Source organism: Aotus nancymaae, unplaced genomic scaffold (assembly GCF_030222135.1).
Source record: "Aotus nancymaae isolate 86718 unplaced genomic scaffold, 86718_ANA_hifiasm-v0.15.2.pri h1tg000108l, whole genome shotgun sequence".
Lineage (NCBI taxonomy): Eukaryota > Metazoa > Chordata > Mammalia > Primates > Aotidae > Aotus > Aotus nancymaae.
Window position 1 is genome coordinate 18,351,197 of NW_026988523.1, and position 12,541 is coordinate 18,363,737.

At 33.6% G+C, this 12,541-nt stretch overlaps 1 protein-coding gene across 2 annotated transcripts in view; it reads right to left on the reverse strand.

The window, feature by feature from the left end:
- The window catches only part of TPR (translocated promoter region, nuclear basket protein), a 66,580-nt gene that overhangs the window by 24,280 nt on the left and 29,759 nt on the right, over positions 1-12,541 (reverse strand). Inside the window, exons 28-39 of one of the 2 annotated variants that reach the window (XM_012444396.2) lie at positions 10,732-10,869; positions 10,504-10,635; positions 9,097-9,227; positions 7,191-7,401; positions 6,224-6,367; positions 5,703-5,901; positions 4,547-4,752; positions 4,285-4,346; positions 3,547-3,755; positions 2,166-2,438; positions 1,246-1,412; positions 567-650 (exon numbers count right to left, since the gene is read on the reverse strand). In XM_012444396.2, coding sequence (XP_012299819.2) covers positions 567-650; positions 1,246-1,412; positions 2,166-2,438; positions 3,547-3,755; positions 4,285-4,346; positions 4,547-4,752; positions 5,703-5,901; positions 6,224-6,367; positions 7,191-7,401; positions 9,097-9,227; positions 10,504-10,635; positions 10,732-10,869 — 1,956 coding nt within the window. The remainder of the gene's footprint in view (positions 1-566; positions 651-1,245; positions 1,413-2,165; positions 2,439-3,546; positions 3,756-4,284; positions 4,347-4,546; positions 4,753-5,702; positions 5,902-6,223; positions 6,368-7,190; positions 7,402-9,096; positions 9,228-10,503; positions 10,636-10,731; positions 10,870-12,541) is intronic. The other variant, XM_012444397.2, reaches the window with a different exon arrangement.

Here is a 12,541-nt window from a genome sequence, read left to right on the forward strand (position 1 = left end):
ACAAATGAGACAATGCAGGGAGTTAATGACATTCTTACAGTCACACAGCTTCCTAGTGGTGGATCTAGGAATGAAACCTCACGCTTTGTAACTTCAGGGTCTACATTCTTTCCGCTAGGGGAACCTCAATGAGAGTCCAAAAAATGAAGAAGTGTACAAATGCACTTCCTTTTATGGATTACTTTAATTCTGTAAGGGAAATAATACAGGGGAGTAAGAGAACCAGCAAATGGGGTACTATGAATTAACTCAAGATGTAACCAGCTCTCTTGTCTCCCATGTAATTAAAATAATGAATAATCCTGGTTCACAACTCTAAAATATCTGGAAATCTGTGCTATACAGGAACAAAAATATTTATTTAATACAAGTTTAGAAGGTAGTACACTAAACTCATATGAGTAAAAGAAAGTAGACACTGCAATGATTAATTCTAATAATATTCCATTAACTATAATAAGAACAAGTAAAAAACAAAAAAAAGACCAAATAATGTTTCAATTTGTCAAAGCTAATTTCATTCATGAAAAGCAACAGTATGCTACTTTAGGTATGTTTTTACTTACTTCTCCAATGGAATCTTGAGAATCCTGGTTGTATACTTGAGTCTCTACTTCTCCATCAGTACTTTCTTCTGCCATAACTTCTTCCTGTATCATAATACACAAATATATTAACCATATCAGTGTAGTAAAGGTTACCTGTTTGTTAGTTCTCTCATTTGAAAAAACGCTTCCAATCTATAATTTTATGAAACTATAGGAAAATAAATATTTTTATTTATAAATTATAAACATATTCCTCCTCGGAATACACAAAGTAAGATTTATGAACACTAATACAAGCTAATAAAATTAATTTAGTAGCCTTAATGTTTGATTTGAAACCTACTTCATTACAATTTATTCTTAACAAAAAAAGAATATAATTTTGGTTAATCTTAGAAAAAGATAGCAGCTAACAGTTTATGTCCATGAGACTTAAGTTTGAAATGGAATTCAACTTATGTTTTTAAAACTGTTTTTTATTGAAATATAAACAAATTCAATTAAAGATATGCAAGAATATAAAACACTGTTGACAATAATACCTGGGTTGTCGGTGGAATCTTTGTAGAAAGGTTAATAAAATTATTTTCCAGATAATAAACTTTGGCCCCAGGGTTAATTTTCATTATGCTGTAACTGAAAAGAGTACCTTAACTCTACTGATAAAGTTAAAGTAAACAGAAAGAACTTTACACACCTCAGTTCCTACAGGTGTAACACTTTTCAACTTCTTTGGAAGAGGCAGTTCCACTGTATCATCAGAGACTTGGTCTGATGCTTCTATGGTGCTATCCTCTTCCTCTTCACGTGTACGCTTTGGCAAAGAAGAACTTGGGGTAGCCGAAACTTTGAAATTACATAAATCTTGAATTAGAGCATGAAAATAACTCAATTTAGATAAAGATAACTTAGCCAATATGGTCACTTAACTAAAGGAGAACACAGTAAACATTTAATTGTACAGATTACTAAAATACAATCAAGTAAGTCCTAGATCAATGTCCATCAACATACTTTGTTTATGCTAAGCGATGGGTAAACAAAGAGCAACTTATACTCTGAATCAATGTTTTTATACCAACCCAAGCTTTGCTTAATAAAGCCAGCCAACTTTTAAGATAGATCTGAGGCACTGAGATTGACTAATACATTGATGTTTACGAAGTTTACATGGGACCTTCCATAAAACTCAGGATTCCTTGAAAAAGAAAAAATTTACACTGTATGTTAATCAGCATATAGTCTTATCTTAGGTATCTTTTAGTCCTCTGGACCTCCATTAAGTTATATACAACACATTTTGCACTGTTTAATATGTAAAAATCAGTAAAAAAAAAATAACTGGAGAGGAAGAATCCATCGTAATGACAAACAACTGACCTAAAACAGTCCTATTCAGTAGTAAACATGAAATAAAATATTAGTAATACATTCATTCATTCTAATATCTAGTAGAAAGCAAGTATGCATAAAGAATCTTGAGACATATTATACCCAAGATATTATAATTGAATTTGTCTATTCTAACTTCATTTGTACAAAGAATACTCAAGATAGATATCCAAGATCTTATAAATGCGTAAGTCTATTCTAACTTCATTTTAAAATTAATTTTACCTGTGCCAAATACTGCTGTGGAAGTAGAAGGCCGCTCAACTGGTGAACTCTGAACGACCTCTACTATGCTTGGAGATAACTCTTGATTGGCAGGCTCAATCTGAGGATGACTCTGTTGAGTAGGTTGCACAAATGCTGTAGCCTGTGTCTGCTGCTGAACAGTTAAAATAGGTTGAGAGATAGAAGGCTGGACATTAGGACTAGTAGAACGAACAGATCCACTTGTGCTTCCAAAAACTGGAACATGTTCCACAGGGCCTTCTGATTGCATAGCTGAAAAATAATTATAATGCTGAATGTAAGCCTTCTACTCTTATCAAAGCTGAAATCATCCTTCCCTATTCCGTGTTACAGGTCACCTTTTGCATAGATTCTCTTGGTACTTAGTAGACAAATAAACTGTGGGTAAACGTAATGCATTATGCATTTTTGTATTCCCTATGTAACTGATATGGCAGCACGAAATAAAACGTTGGCTGAATTAAATAAATATCTGAAACTAATTTTGCATCTATTCATTTAAATTACTATTGAATAAAATTAATGAAATTAAGCTCAAAGTAAAATTAGAATTCTTCATTAAGCATCATTTTGTTTTTAATTGATATCATAATAGTAAATTTAATTAGTAAAATATTTAGTAAATATAAATATTTTATTGGTGTAGCTGAAATAAAACATTCTGTACTTTCATAGCACAGAAATATTTAAATAATTTACTGAATTCTAACATTTGTCAAGATAAGAATCTAAGGAAATATGCATGTAGCAAAGTTTTAATGAATATCTACTGTGGAGTTAGGCAGTAAGAAGCCAAGATTTTTGCCCTTGAGGAGCTCAATGTAGTGGAATAAAAAGGCACGTATACCACAGAATAAAATACGAAGTTGTAATTGCTGTGATGAGTAACAAAGTGCCATGGGAAAAAACTGAAGAAAGCAATGAAAAGGTCAGTTACAGTGAGAAAGCAATGTTTGGTTGAGCCAGTAATTTAGTATAATTTTCCAAAGTGGATTTCACATGTTCTTAGTCATTATGAGTGAAAATTTTGGTCCTAGTTAATTAAACACGCTGTATTTTCCCCCTTCTTTAGCTAAAAATAAAGCAGAGCAGAAAGGAAGGAAAGAAAGGAGGACATCTGCTGTATTAGCAAGTTCTGGGAAGTATGTACTTCAAATATTAAACTAAAATATTAAAATAAAAATTTAATATTTGTACTTCAAATATTAAAAGCTCCTCATTTTCTTTAGTTAGCTGATTTTTACAATGATAGAAGTTCAGCTGTAGTGGATGCTTCATTTATCTTCAAAATTACTGTCATTTTCTCGTAATAAATCTAAATAGGCAATCAGTCCAACCATATCTGTATTATTTTACTAACCTTCCTGTGATTCCACTTGTGTAGTAGGCATCACTGTAGCTGTTGGGGTAGTAGTGGGATTTGTAACAGTTGCAGGTGTAACCATCGGGCGGATACTGGCCCTGGGTGTTGACTTATTTCCAGCCATAGCTGCAGCTGTCACTTTACTTGGAGTAGACACAACAGGAGTTGGCTTTATATTGGCTGTTGGTGGATCTGATATGCTGGCACTTACAGAGGAAAAAATGCACGAATAATTAATAACAAGTTATTACACAAATACTTTTAAAAACACAGTGAGTACAGGTCTCTTATTTTTTTGTTCACTAAATATTTCAGAACCTTATTAAAGCTGTTTTGAATTTAAGCATTAAAAACTATGCAGGGAATGCTCCAGGGTGTGCATCCTGACAATGCAGAATGTATCCAACTGTTGAATTGCTGAACCCAAGTCTCAGCCCAGTATTTTATATCTGTCATCATGCAACATCATGGGGAAAATCAGTAGCAGCCTAACTTAGAAACCAACCATAAACTAAAAGATGAGAGATATTTTCTCTATCACAAAGCTTCGAACTGACAGGACTGAAAGTATGCTGAAAACAAGTTGGCAAATACATGATACAGTTTTGCAGAGAAAATAACTCTTTAGTGTATGTTTTTATAATAGCATACACAGATTTCTGTTTCCTCCCCAAAGAGCACTAGATATACCCTGAACTGTAAAAGAAAAAAGACTATGAAAGAACTAAAACTCACATTCCTCTTTCACCAGAAGCTGGAGTTGTTTTCAGTGTGATCTGTCTCTGCTGTTCAGGGACCTATAAAGAGAAAGCTCTTGACTGTTGTTCCTAGCCCATAAGAAATCACAGAAAATGCCACAAAAAAAAGATTTCATTATTGTTAATTCTATGTTGAATTTTAGCCAAAATTCACTCTAAGGCTTCTATAGCACCAGGCACTTTTAAGTAAAATGTACAAATAAAAATAATTTGTTACTTAAGCAGAATTAGCTAATTACCTTATTAGTAGGTTCTTGAGGCTCATCTCTCTGCTCAAGGTGTCTCTCTTGATGTTCCCTGAGTTCTCTTTCCAAGCGACTGATTCGACCTTCATATTGGGACTTTAGAGCAGTAATACGAACATCCAATTCATCTTTCTGCTGATCTAAGGCTCCATTCCTTTGTTTAAGCTCCTCATTTTCTTTTGTTAGCTGATCTTTTACACCTAAAGAAGTAACCAGGTGATTACGGTAATATTATAATCAAATATTTAAAACAACATTTATGCACTTAGTTGGCACTCAGTCACATCAGATTCTACCATAACATCTACATCAGTTATAATACACTATACATGTCAATGAGCAAAGTTCTAAGTACATTCATGTTTAACTTATTACTAGAATATAAAATATACTTACTCCAACATAAAAATTTACTTTTTCCTAACTAAAATCTCAAAAAGCTAAAGATCCTAGCTAGCAGAAGCCCTTTTATATTTCCATGTATCATTCATTATTATGAATTGCAACATTTTTATTTCATATAATCTACAGCACTGTTTAAAAATAATTCAAGAACTTTTAAAATCAAGTAAGTTGTTAGAACACTGTCTTAGAGATCATTTTTAAAAAATGTCTGTAACAAAACCCAACTGATTTTATTTTATTTAACTACTCAGCAGACTGACAGGCAAGGCTGAATAAAGCCCTGAGCCTTGAAGAACTAGGTTTTTCATAAATTTCACGATATTCTTCCTGAAGAGCCAGAGAAGACCTCCAACAAATCAGGCACAAAGAAATCCCTGAGCTGATAAAAATCCTTATGCAGCCTACATAAGGTGTCTAGGCAGCATGGTCTGGGCTCAAAGGATCTCTGTCACAAGATAGAATTGTTATACATGAAAGCAGAATGATAGCAGTACTCCATTATATACTGCTAGCCAACAATTAAGAAAAATTTCACAAATATATCAAGGACACCCTCATCACTTGAAAATCAGAACTGCTCCTTGTGTCCAACTAAATATTCCTAATATTTAAAGCACACAAAGGCACGCAAACACACACATACCCTTCATTGTAGGTACCTTTTGTTTTTTATCTATTCCATTTAATTTTAAGCCTGTAACACATAATTTTCACTACCAAGTTCAAACCTTAAACAGAAATTTACCAGCTAAGTGTGCAATTTTTGATTTTGCTGCTACAATAGCCTTTCTTGTTTTTTCTTCCTTTTCAGTTATCTGTTGTCGGAGCTGCTCCTCCTGTGTGGTTCTATCTTGAAGATCCTGACGAAGTCGTGAAAGTTCAGACTGAAGTTGCACAGTCTGTTCCTGATGATTTCTTGCTTCTGTCTCTTTTTCAGATAATGTCTTTTAAAGGAAAACAAAGTATTCACCATGGAATTCAATCATTTCAATATAAACTGTATGTGCTAGCAACTTAAATTATAACTTATTTGCTTTTTTGTAGATTAAATGGAAGTGTAAGTATACAAATGGTGGTCAGACCAACTAAATGCACACTTGAAGATGATTAGATACTATTTACACCCATGAGCCATTCAAAGTCAAAAGAATAAAATGCATCCATTCCCACATGATAAGAGGAAGTGTCACTAGTTGACATATATTTCTTTAGATGTAAAACAGGAAAGAATTAGGAAGAGGTAACTTACTGTTCTCATACTCTTACCTTCTGCAGATTCTCTACTTGACTCTCGAGTGATTTTGATTTTGTTTCAGCTTGGTTGAGCGTTTCTTTGAGTTCCTGCATCTCCTGGACTGAAACATGCTGTTCCTGATGGTCTCCAGAGGATTGAGCTGATGTCTCCAAAGCCTAAGACAACAAACAGTAATAATACATTTATATATTTGTATTTTGTCTAAGAAAATAATCACTGCTTGCAAAGAAATTTTATCCTTTAAGGTATTCAAAACTGAATTTTCTATGGAACAATTGTAATCTCCAAAAATAGGGAACTAGTTATCGTTTTCCATATAACTGAATATTAAAAAGCTACAAAATAACACATTATAGTTAAATTTTCAACACTGAAATGTATTTTCATAATAATGAATCAAGTGAAAAAAGCAGACTACAAAACAATATCAGCAAATAATATTATTTCTTTGGAAGAACACATCGCCTACATGTATGAAAAAGCATACTAATGTACTAAGAATTGTGAATTTTTTTCTTTACATTTATTTTCTAATCCAACATGTAATAAATACATAATTGTCAACATACAAATTCCTTACTTTCAGGAAGTAAAAAGAATATTTAGATTCAAAATAATGATTTCTGAATTTTTTTTGATAGGTGGTTAACATAAGCAACTTATTTAAAACTATACAAAATCTGATCAGTCATCATTTTTTAAGATACACAATTCTAATTAGTAATGAGTTATGACAACGTAGTTTTGAAAATGGAGAATATTTGAAAGGTGAAAACTGAACTAAAACATCTAGTATTTACCAAAATCTCTGAGTTTATAATGCATTTTCAGACATAGTAAAGAATTAATCTTAAATAAACATACCATATATGCTTACACAAGAGTTTAGTATCTAAAAGTTAGTAATATTCTAAATTACAAAGAAATAAGATTTTGTAACATTCATCTTTTTTTGTAAGAAAAGCTTCTTCAAAATACCTTATCCTGTTGTGCTTTAAGTTCTTCATACTGAGTCTTGTACCTACGTCCAATCTTCTTTACTTGAGTAATAGTTTTGACTTTTTCTTGGATATCAATTATTTTGGCATCTAAGTCCTTCTGGATGTTTTCTTTTTCAGTTCTTACTTTATTCAGATCTTCCTTCAGGCTCTGAATTAAGTTCTGGTTGTTAGTCAAAGATGCATTTGATCTTTAAAAAATGGGGGAAAGAAGAAAGATTAAATACATGAGACTTTTTTCAAATTTTGAAGTTTAATGTAACTTTGTATTATATTGCTTTAATAACATTTTTTAATTTGAAAATCCTAAATAATACCCATATACTTCAAAAGGTAAGACCTCATGAATTTACAGCCCTTCAGAAAGATCTTATTTCATAGGTTTATACGCACATTTGAGGTGAGAAACACAGAGCTACCAATGGTCAAGTAAAACACACAATTTTACAAAGTAAAATCAAGTGACGGTACCCAGATTTTAATTCAGAATTGCTTGAGAGCAAAACCTGGATCTTTCTACTGCATTGAGTATTGTCAAATTTTCTCTGTAAAGGGCCAGACAGAATATGTTATGCTTTGCAAGCCACAGTCTTTGCTACATTTTTTTTTAAAACAATGCTTTAAAAATATAAAAATCATTCTTAGCTTAAAGGCTGTACAAAACCAAATCATGGGCCACATTTGGTCTATGGGTTACAGTTTGCCAATCACTGTACTATACCCTGAACTGAGCTTGAAATCAGATGGCCTGAATTAAGGGTATGGGTTAATTCTGTAACTTTAGGTAATCAATCTTTTTGAATCTCAGCTTCCTCATTTTTTTTTTTTTTTTTGAGACGGAGTCTCACTCTGTTGCCCAGGCTGGAGTGCAGTGGTGCGATCTCAGTTCACTGCAACCTCTGCCTCCAGGGTTCAAGCAATTCTCCTGCCTCAACCTCCAGAGTAGCTGAGACTACAGGTATATACCACCACACCTGGCTGATTTTTATTTTTTAGTAGAGACGGGGTTTCATCTTGTTGGCCAGGCTGGTCTCGAACTCCTCACTTCAGGTGATATGCCCGCCTCAGCTTCCCAAAGTGCTGGGATTACAGGTATGAGCCACCAGCTTCCTCATTTGTAAGATTAAAAAATAACTCTCCTACTTATTATACTAAGACTGTTGCTATAAAGAGAATATATGTGTGTGTGTGTGTATGACAAAAATCTGTAAGTTGTACAGCAATGTATAAATGGGGCCATGATATGGACAAATCACACTAAAGCTTAAAAAAGGTAAAACAGAAACACTTATTTTAATATTTAATTTCTTAATTTTAAAGTGGAAATACTTTGCTATTAGTTCAGGTAAGAAAATATTAGACTTAAAAACTTCCTTTGGCCAGACATGATGGTTCATGCCTGTAATCCCAGCACTTAGGGAGGCAGGGAGGAAAGCTTGAGACCAGCCTGGACAACAGAGAGAAACCCTGTTCTCCACAAAAGTGAACACAAAAGCCAAAACAATAAAACCCACTTCCCTTATAGAGTCACAAATACAAGCTAACCAAAAGAAACAACAACCAAAAAAACCTACTTGTAAAAGTGATTTGACAGGTTTAAAGTTAGCTTTAGACTTCTATTGAGTAGCTCTTTAAAAAATGAAATACAGAGAAATAATTATCTATAATGAAAATATTCGTATATGTACTTTATATACAAAGGGATAATATTAAATCACTGTTTGCTTGACTCTACAAAGTAGAGAGAAGTCGGATACAGGTCCTCTAGCACTTTCCATTCTTTCTAAAACCAGGAGGCAGGCACTTAGGGAGTCACATAAATAAGTGAAATAAATTTCTTTAAGATTTTATATATTATATATGATTTAAGGCTCCTTTCCATATACCTTGCAATTTCAGCTTTAAGTCTCCCAATTTCTTCTGTCAACTGTTGAATACGCTTAGTATGAACTTCCTTTTCAGAAAGGAGCTTCCGATATTCTTCTGTATCTGGATCTTTCTGTTGACTTACTAGATGCTAGAATAACAGAAATGCATACTTGATTTTGTTTAGGTTTTATGAAACAAATGTGCTATAAGAAAATGGCAGAATATCTGATTATGTTTACATTAGGTGTCCTGCATGTAAAGTGATCAAGCATGGAACTACAAGATACTAAGATTAAACTAAGCTTTGGTTTTTTAGCTAAGAAGTCTAGCCAAAATGGAAGGAAAAAAACTCAAAAAACAAATGTCATTAACTGCTCATTATTTTTTCATATTTGTGAATAAATGTTTCATATTAGTTCCAAAGAAGCCAAATAAAGGGATCCAAAGAATCAAAACTTTTAATATTAAGTACCTAATTTCACTGAAGTGAAATTTACAAGAAAAAAATATAGATAATGCATTACAAACTAAACACACATTTTGTAGATGCCAGGTAATGTGCTTTACATTTATTGAATTTTTATCACATGAAGGGTGGTAAGAGTTTCCCTCATTTTACAGATAAGGAAAACTGAAGCTCCAAAAAGTTAAGAAACTCTCCCAAGTCATATAATTATTACATGCAAGGGAGATTTCTAACCTTTTGAATAAGGAGCTAGAGTTTCTAACCACAGTATGTTACATGGTTTCATCTACCTAAAAATGTACCAGTGAACAAGTCTTTTTAAAGTGCTTCAGTAAATTCAATAAATTATACAGATTCCTATTTTTCTTTTTTTTTTTTTTTTGAGACAGGGTCTCCCTCTCTCACCCAGGCTGGAGTGCAGTGTCACGATCCCAACTCACTACAGTTTCAACCTCCTGAGCTCAAGTGATCCTGTGGCCTCAGCGTCCCAAGTAGATGGGACTACAGGAATGCACAACCATTCCCAGCTAATTTTTAATTTTTTGTAGAGATGGAGTCTCACTACATTGCCCAGGCTGGTCTCAAACTTCTGGGCTCAAGCAATCCTCCCGTCTTGGCCTTCCAAAGTGCTGGGATTACAGGCATGAGCCACTATGTCTGGCCTCAGATTTCTACTTTCATGTATAAAAGTATTTTAGTAGATAAAATGAAAGCCTAAAACTTTAAAATTATGGAAAATAAAGTAACTGCTTTTTAGAAATTATAAGATGTAACCAAAACATTTTATAAATTGAGTTGTACGTTTAACATCTGTCACATATTTACACCTATTAATAACATTAGACTTTCACTGATAAACAATAATTTTCACTAGTTCCTCAAATATTTTTACTCCCCTAAATTTCCCCTATTATTAAAAACACATGTTTCTGTTTTGGAATGGTTTAACTGCATTTACCTGGTTACGTGCTTTCCAACGTTTGACATCCTCTTCTAACAGCTTCTTCTCTGCCTGTAGCATACCGCTTTTCTCACTCAGCTCAGCATTTGCTTCTTGTAAGGGTAAAATATCTAACTCCAGTTTCCTCACCTGAAAATAGTGCCAATATTATTTTAACAACAAATGTAAAAATTCATTTATTATTAAAAATAACATGCCTCCACTCTCGATAACCAAGCAACAAACCTTTGCTTGAGTTTGCTGTAGATCCTGTTCTAATCTCTCCTTTTCTTCTCTCAGCATTTTATTGGTCTCCATAACTACGTTCATTGTTTCAGTTTTCTTCATCAGTTCTTCATGCTGAGCCACTGTTTTTGCAGTTACCTAAACATTTTAAATACATATACACATCAACATCTAACAATAGTTGAAAGTCTACCTGTTCCTATGAGCTCAAATCTCCCCTACAACAAAGAGGATTTAAGTTTCAACTTTAAGAACTAACATTTTTGAAAGTTCACATTTACTTTTCTGTGAGGTATGCTAACTGCAGAGTTTAAACAAATTCAAGAAGTACAAAGATAAAAGTGGGCCGGGCGCGGTGGCTCAAGCCTGTAATCCCAGCACTTTGGGAGGCCGAGGCGGGTGGATCACGAGGTCAAGAGATCGAGACCATCCTGGTCAACATGGTGAAACCCCGTCTCTACTAATACAAAAAATTAGCTGGGCACGGTGGCGCGTGCCTGTAATCCCAGCTACTCAGGAGGCTGAGGCAGGAGAATTGCCTGAACCCAGGAGGCGGAGATTGCGGTGAGCCGAGATCGCGCCATTGCGCTCCAGCCTGGGTATCAAGAGCGAAACTCCGTCTCAAAAAAAAAAAAAAGTGAAAAGATGCTACAAATCCCACCAACAAATAAACAGTATTAACATTAGGTAAAAACATCAATCCAAATCTGTATCTTTCTGCATCTATATTTTTCTTGCTGCACTGAATTCCATTATTAGTTCTAAAATGTTGTTATTTTAATGCTGTTTTTTCCCTCTTGTTTGGAAATCTCTCTTCATTTTGATCCACTGTTTCATCACTTTGGTTATGAGCAATTTTACTGAACTATCTGTGAATAACTTTTTTCCTTCTCATAGGGTATAATTATCCATCTTCTGCACTTGGTATCACTTTCTTTCCCCATTATTTTTAAAGCTATGGCGTATTTCATGGTTGCCATGTTACACCGTTCATGCTTAGACAGACGTTATACTATTTTTTATATAATTTATGTTAATTGTTGACTCTCTTCTTCCTGTATTTGAGAGTTGGTTTTCCCCCTAAGAACTTGTTTGTGGACGGGCATTTTCTAGTATTTACTTTCTATAGCCCAAAGGAATAAAAAAAGCAGAAAAGACTGAAACAATATGCAATCTTTGTTAGACACTCTGATTCTGTTCCTTTTCCTCCAAGTATTAACTCCATTGAACTGAAGGTTCTATTTATTATTTCCATGGTGAGATATATGTGAATTAAACAGGATGTTATTCTGGAACCTTTAGCTTCTGCTGAACAGATAAATCCCATAAACTTAATTATTTACTTTTCCCTGTTCAATGGTTTCTTCTTTAACAGTCATTTTAACTACTTATCAGTTAAAAGAAAGTAAATGTTTCAAGATCTTAATTTGCTTCCTTCTAGATGCGGGCGTATACTACTGTAGTTCCTAAGAATGAAGTAACTGAACAATAAGCTTTGGTGGTAGTGTGGGGTAAGGAGTCAAGCTTGTTAATTACCATCCATTTCACTATCACACCTTTTCCTTTGGTTGTCAGTTTTTACTACTTTTTGCTCCTTGGCTGAGAAAGATATTCTATAGCAGTTTAAATCACTTTATCCTAGAATGGCCATCTACATGTATAAACCATGACAACTATAATAAATTAAGATAGCTGGAATTTATTAAGCACCCACTACATACCATACATGCTTGTAAATGCTTCATGTACACAAATTCAATTAATCCTCATTACTATCCTAATATTACAGATGAAGTAACTAAGCCTTTAC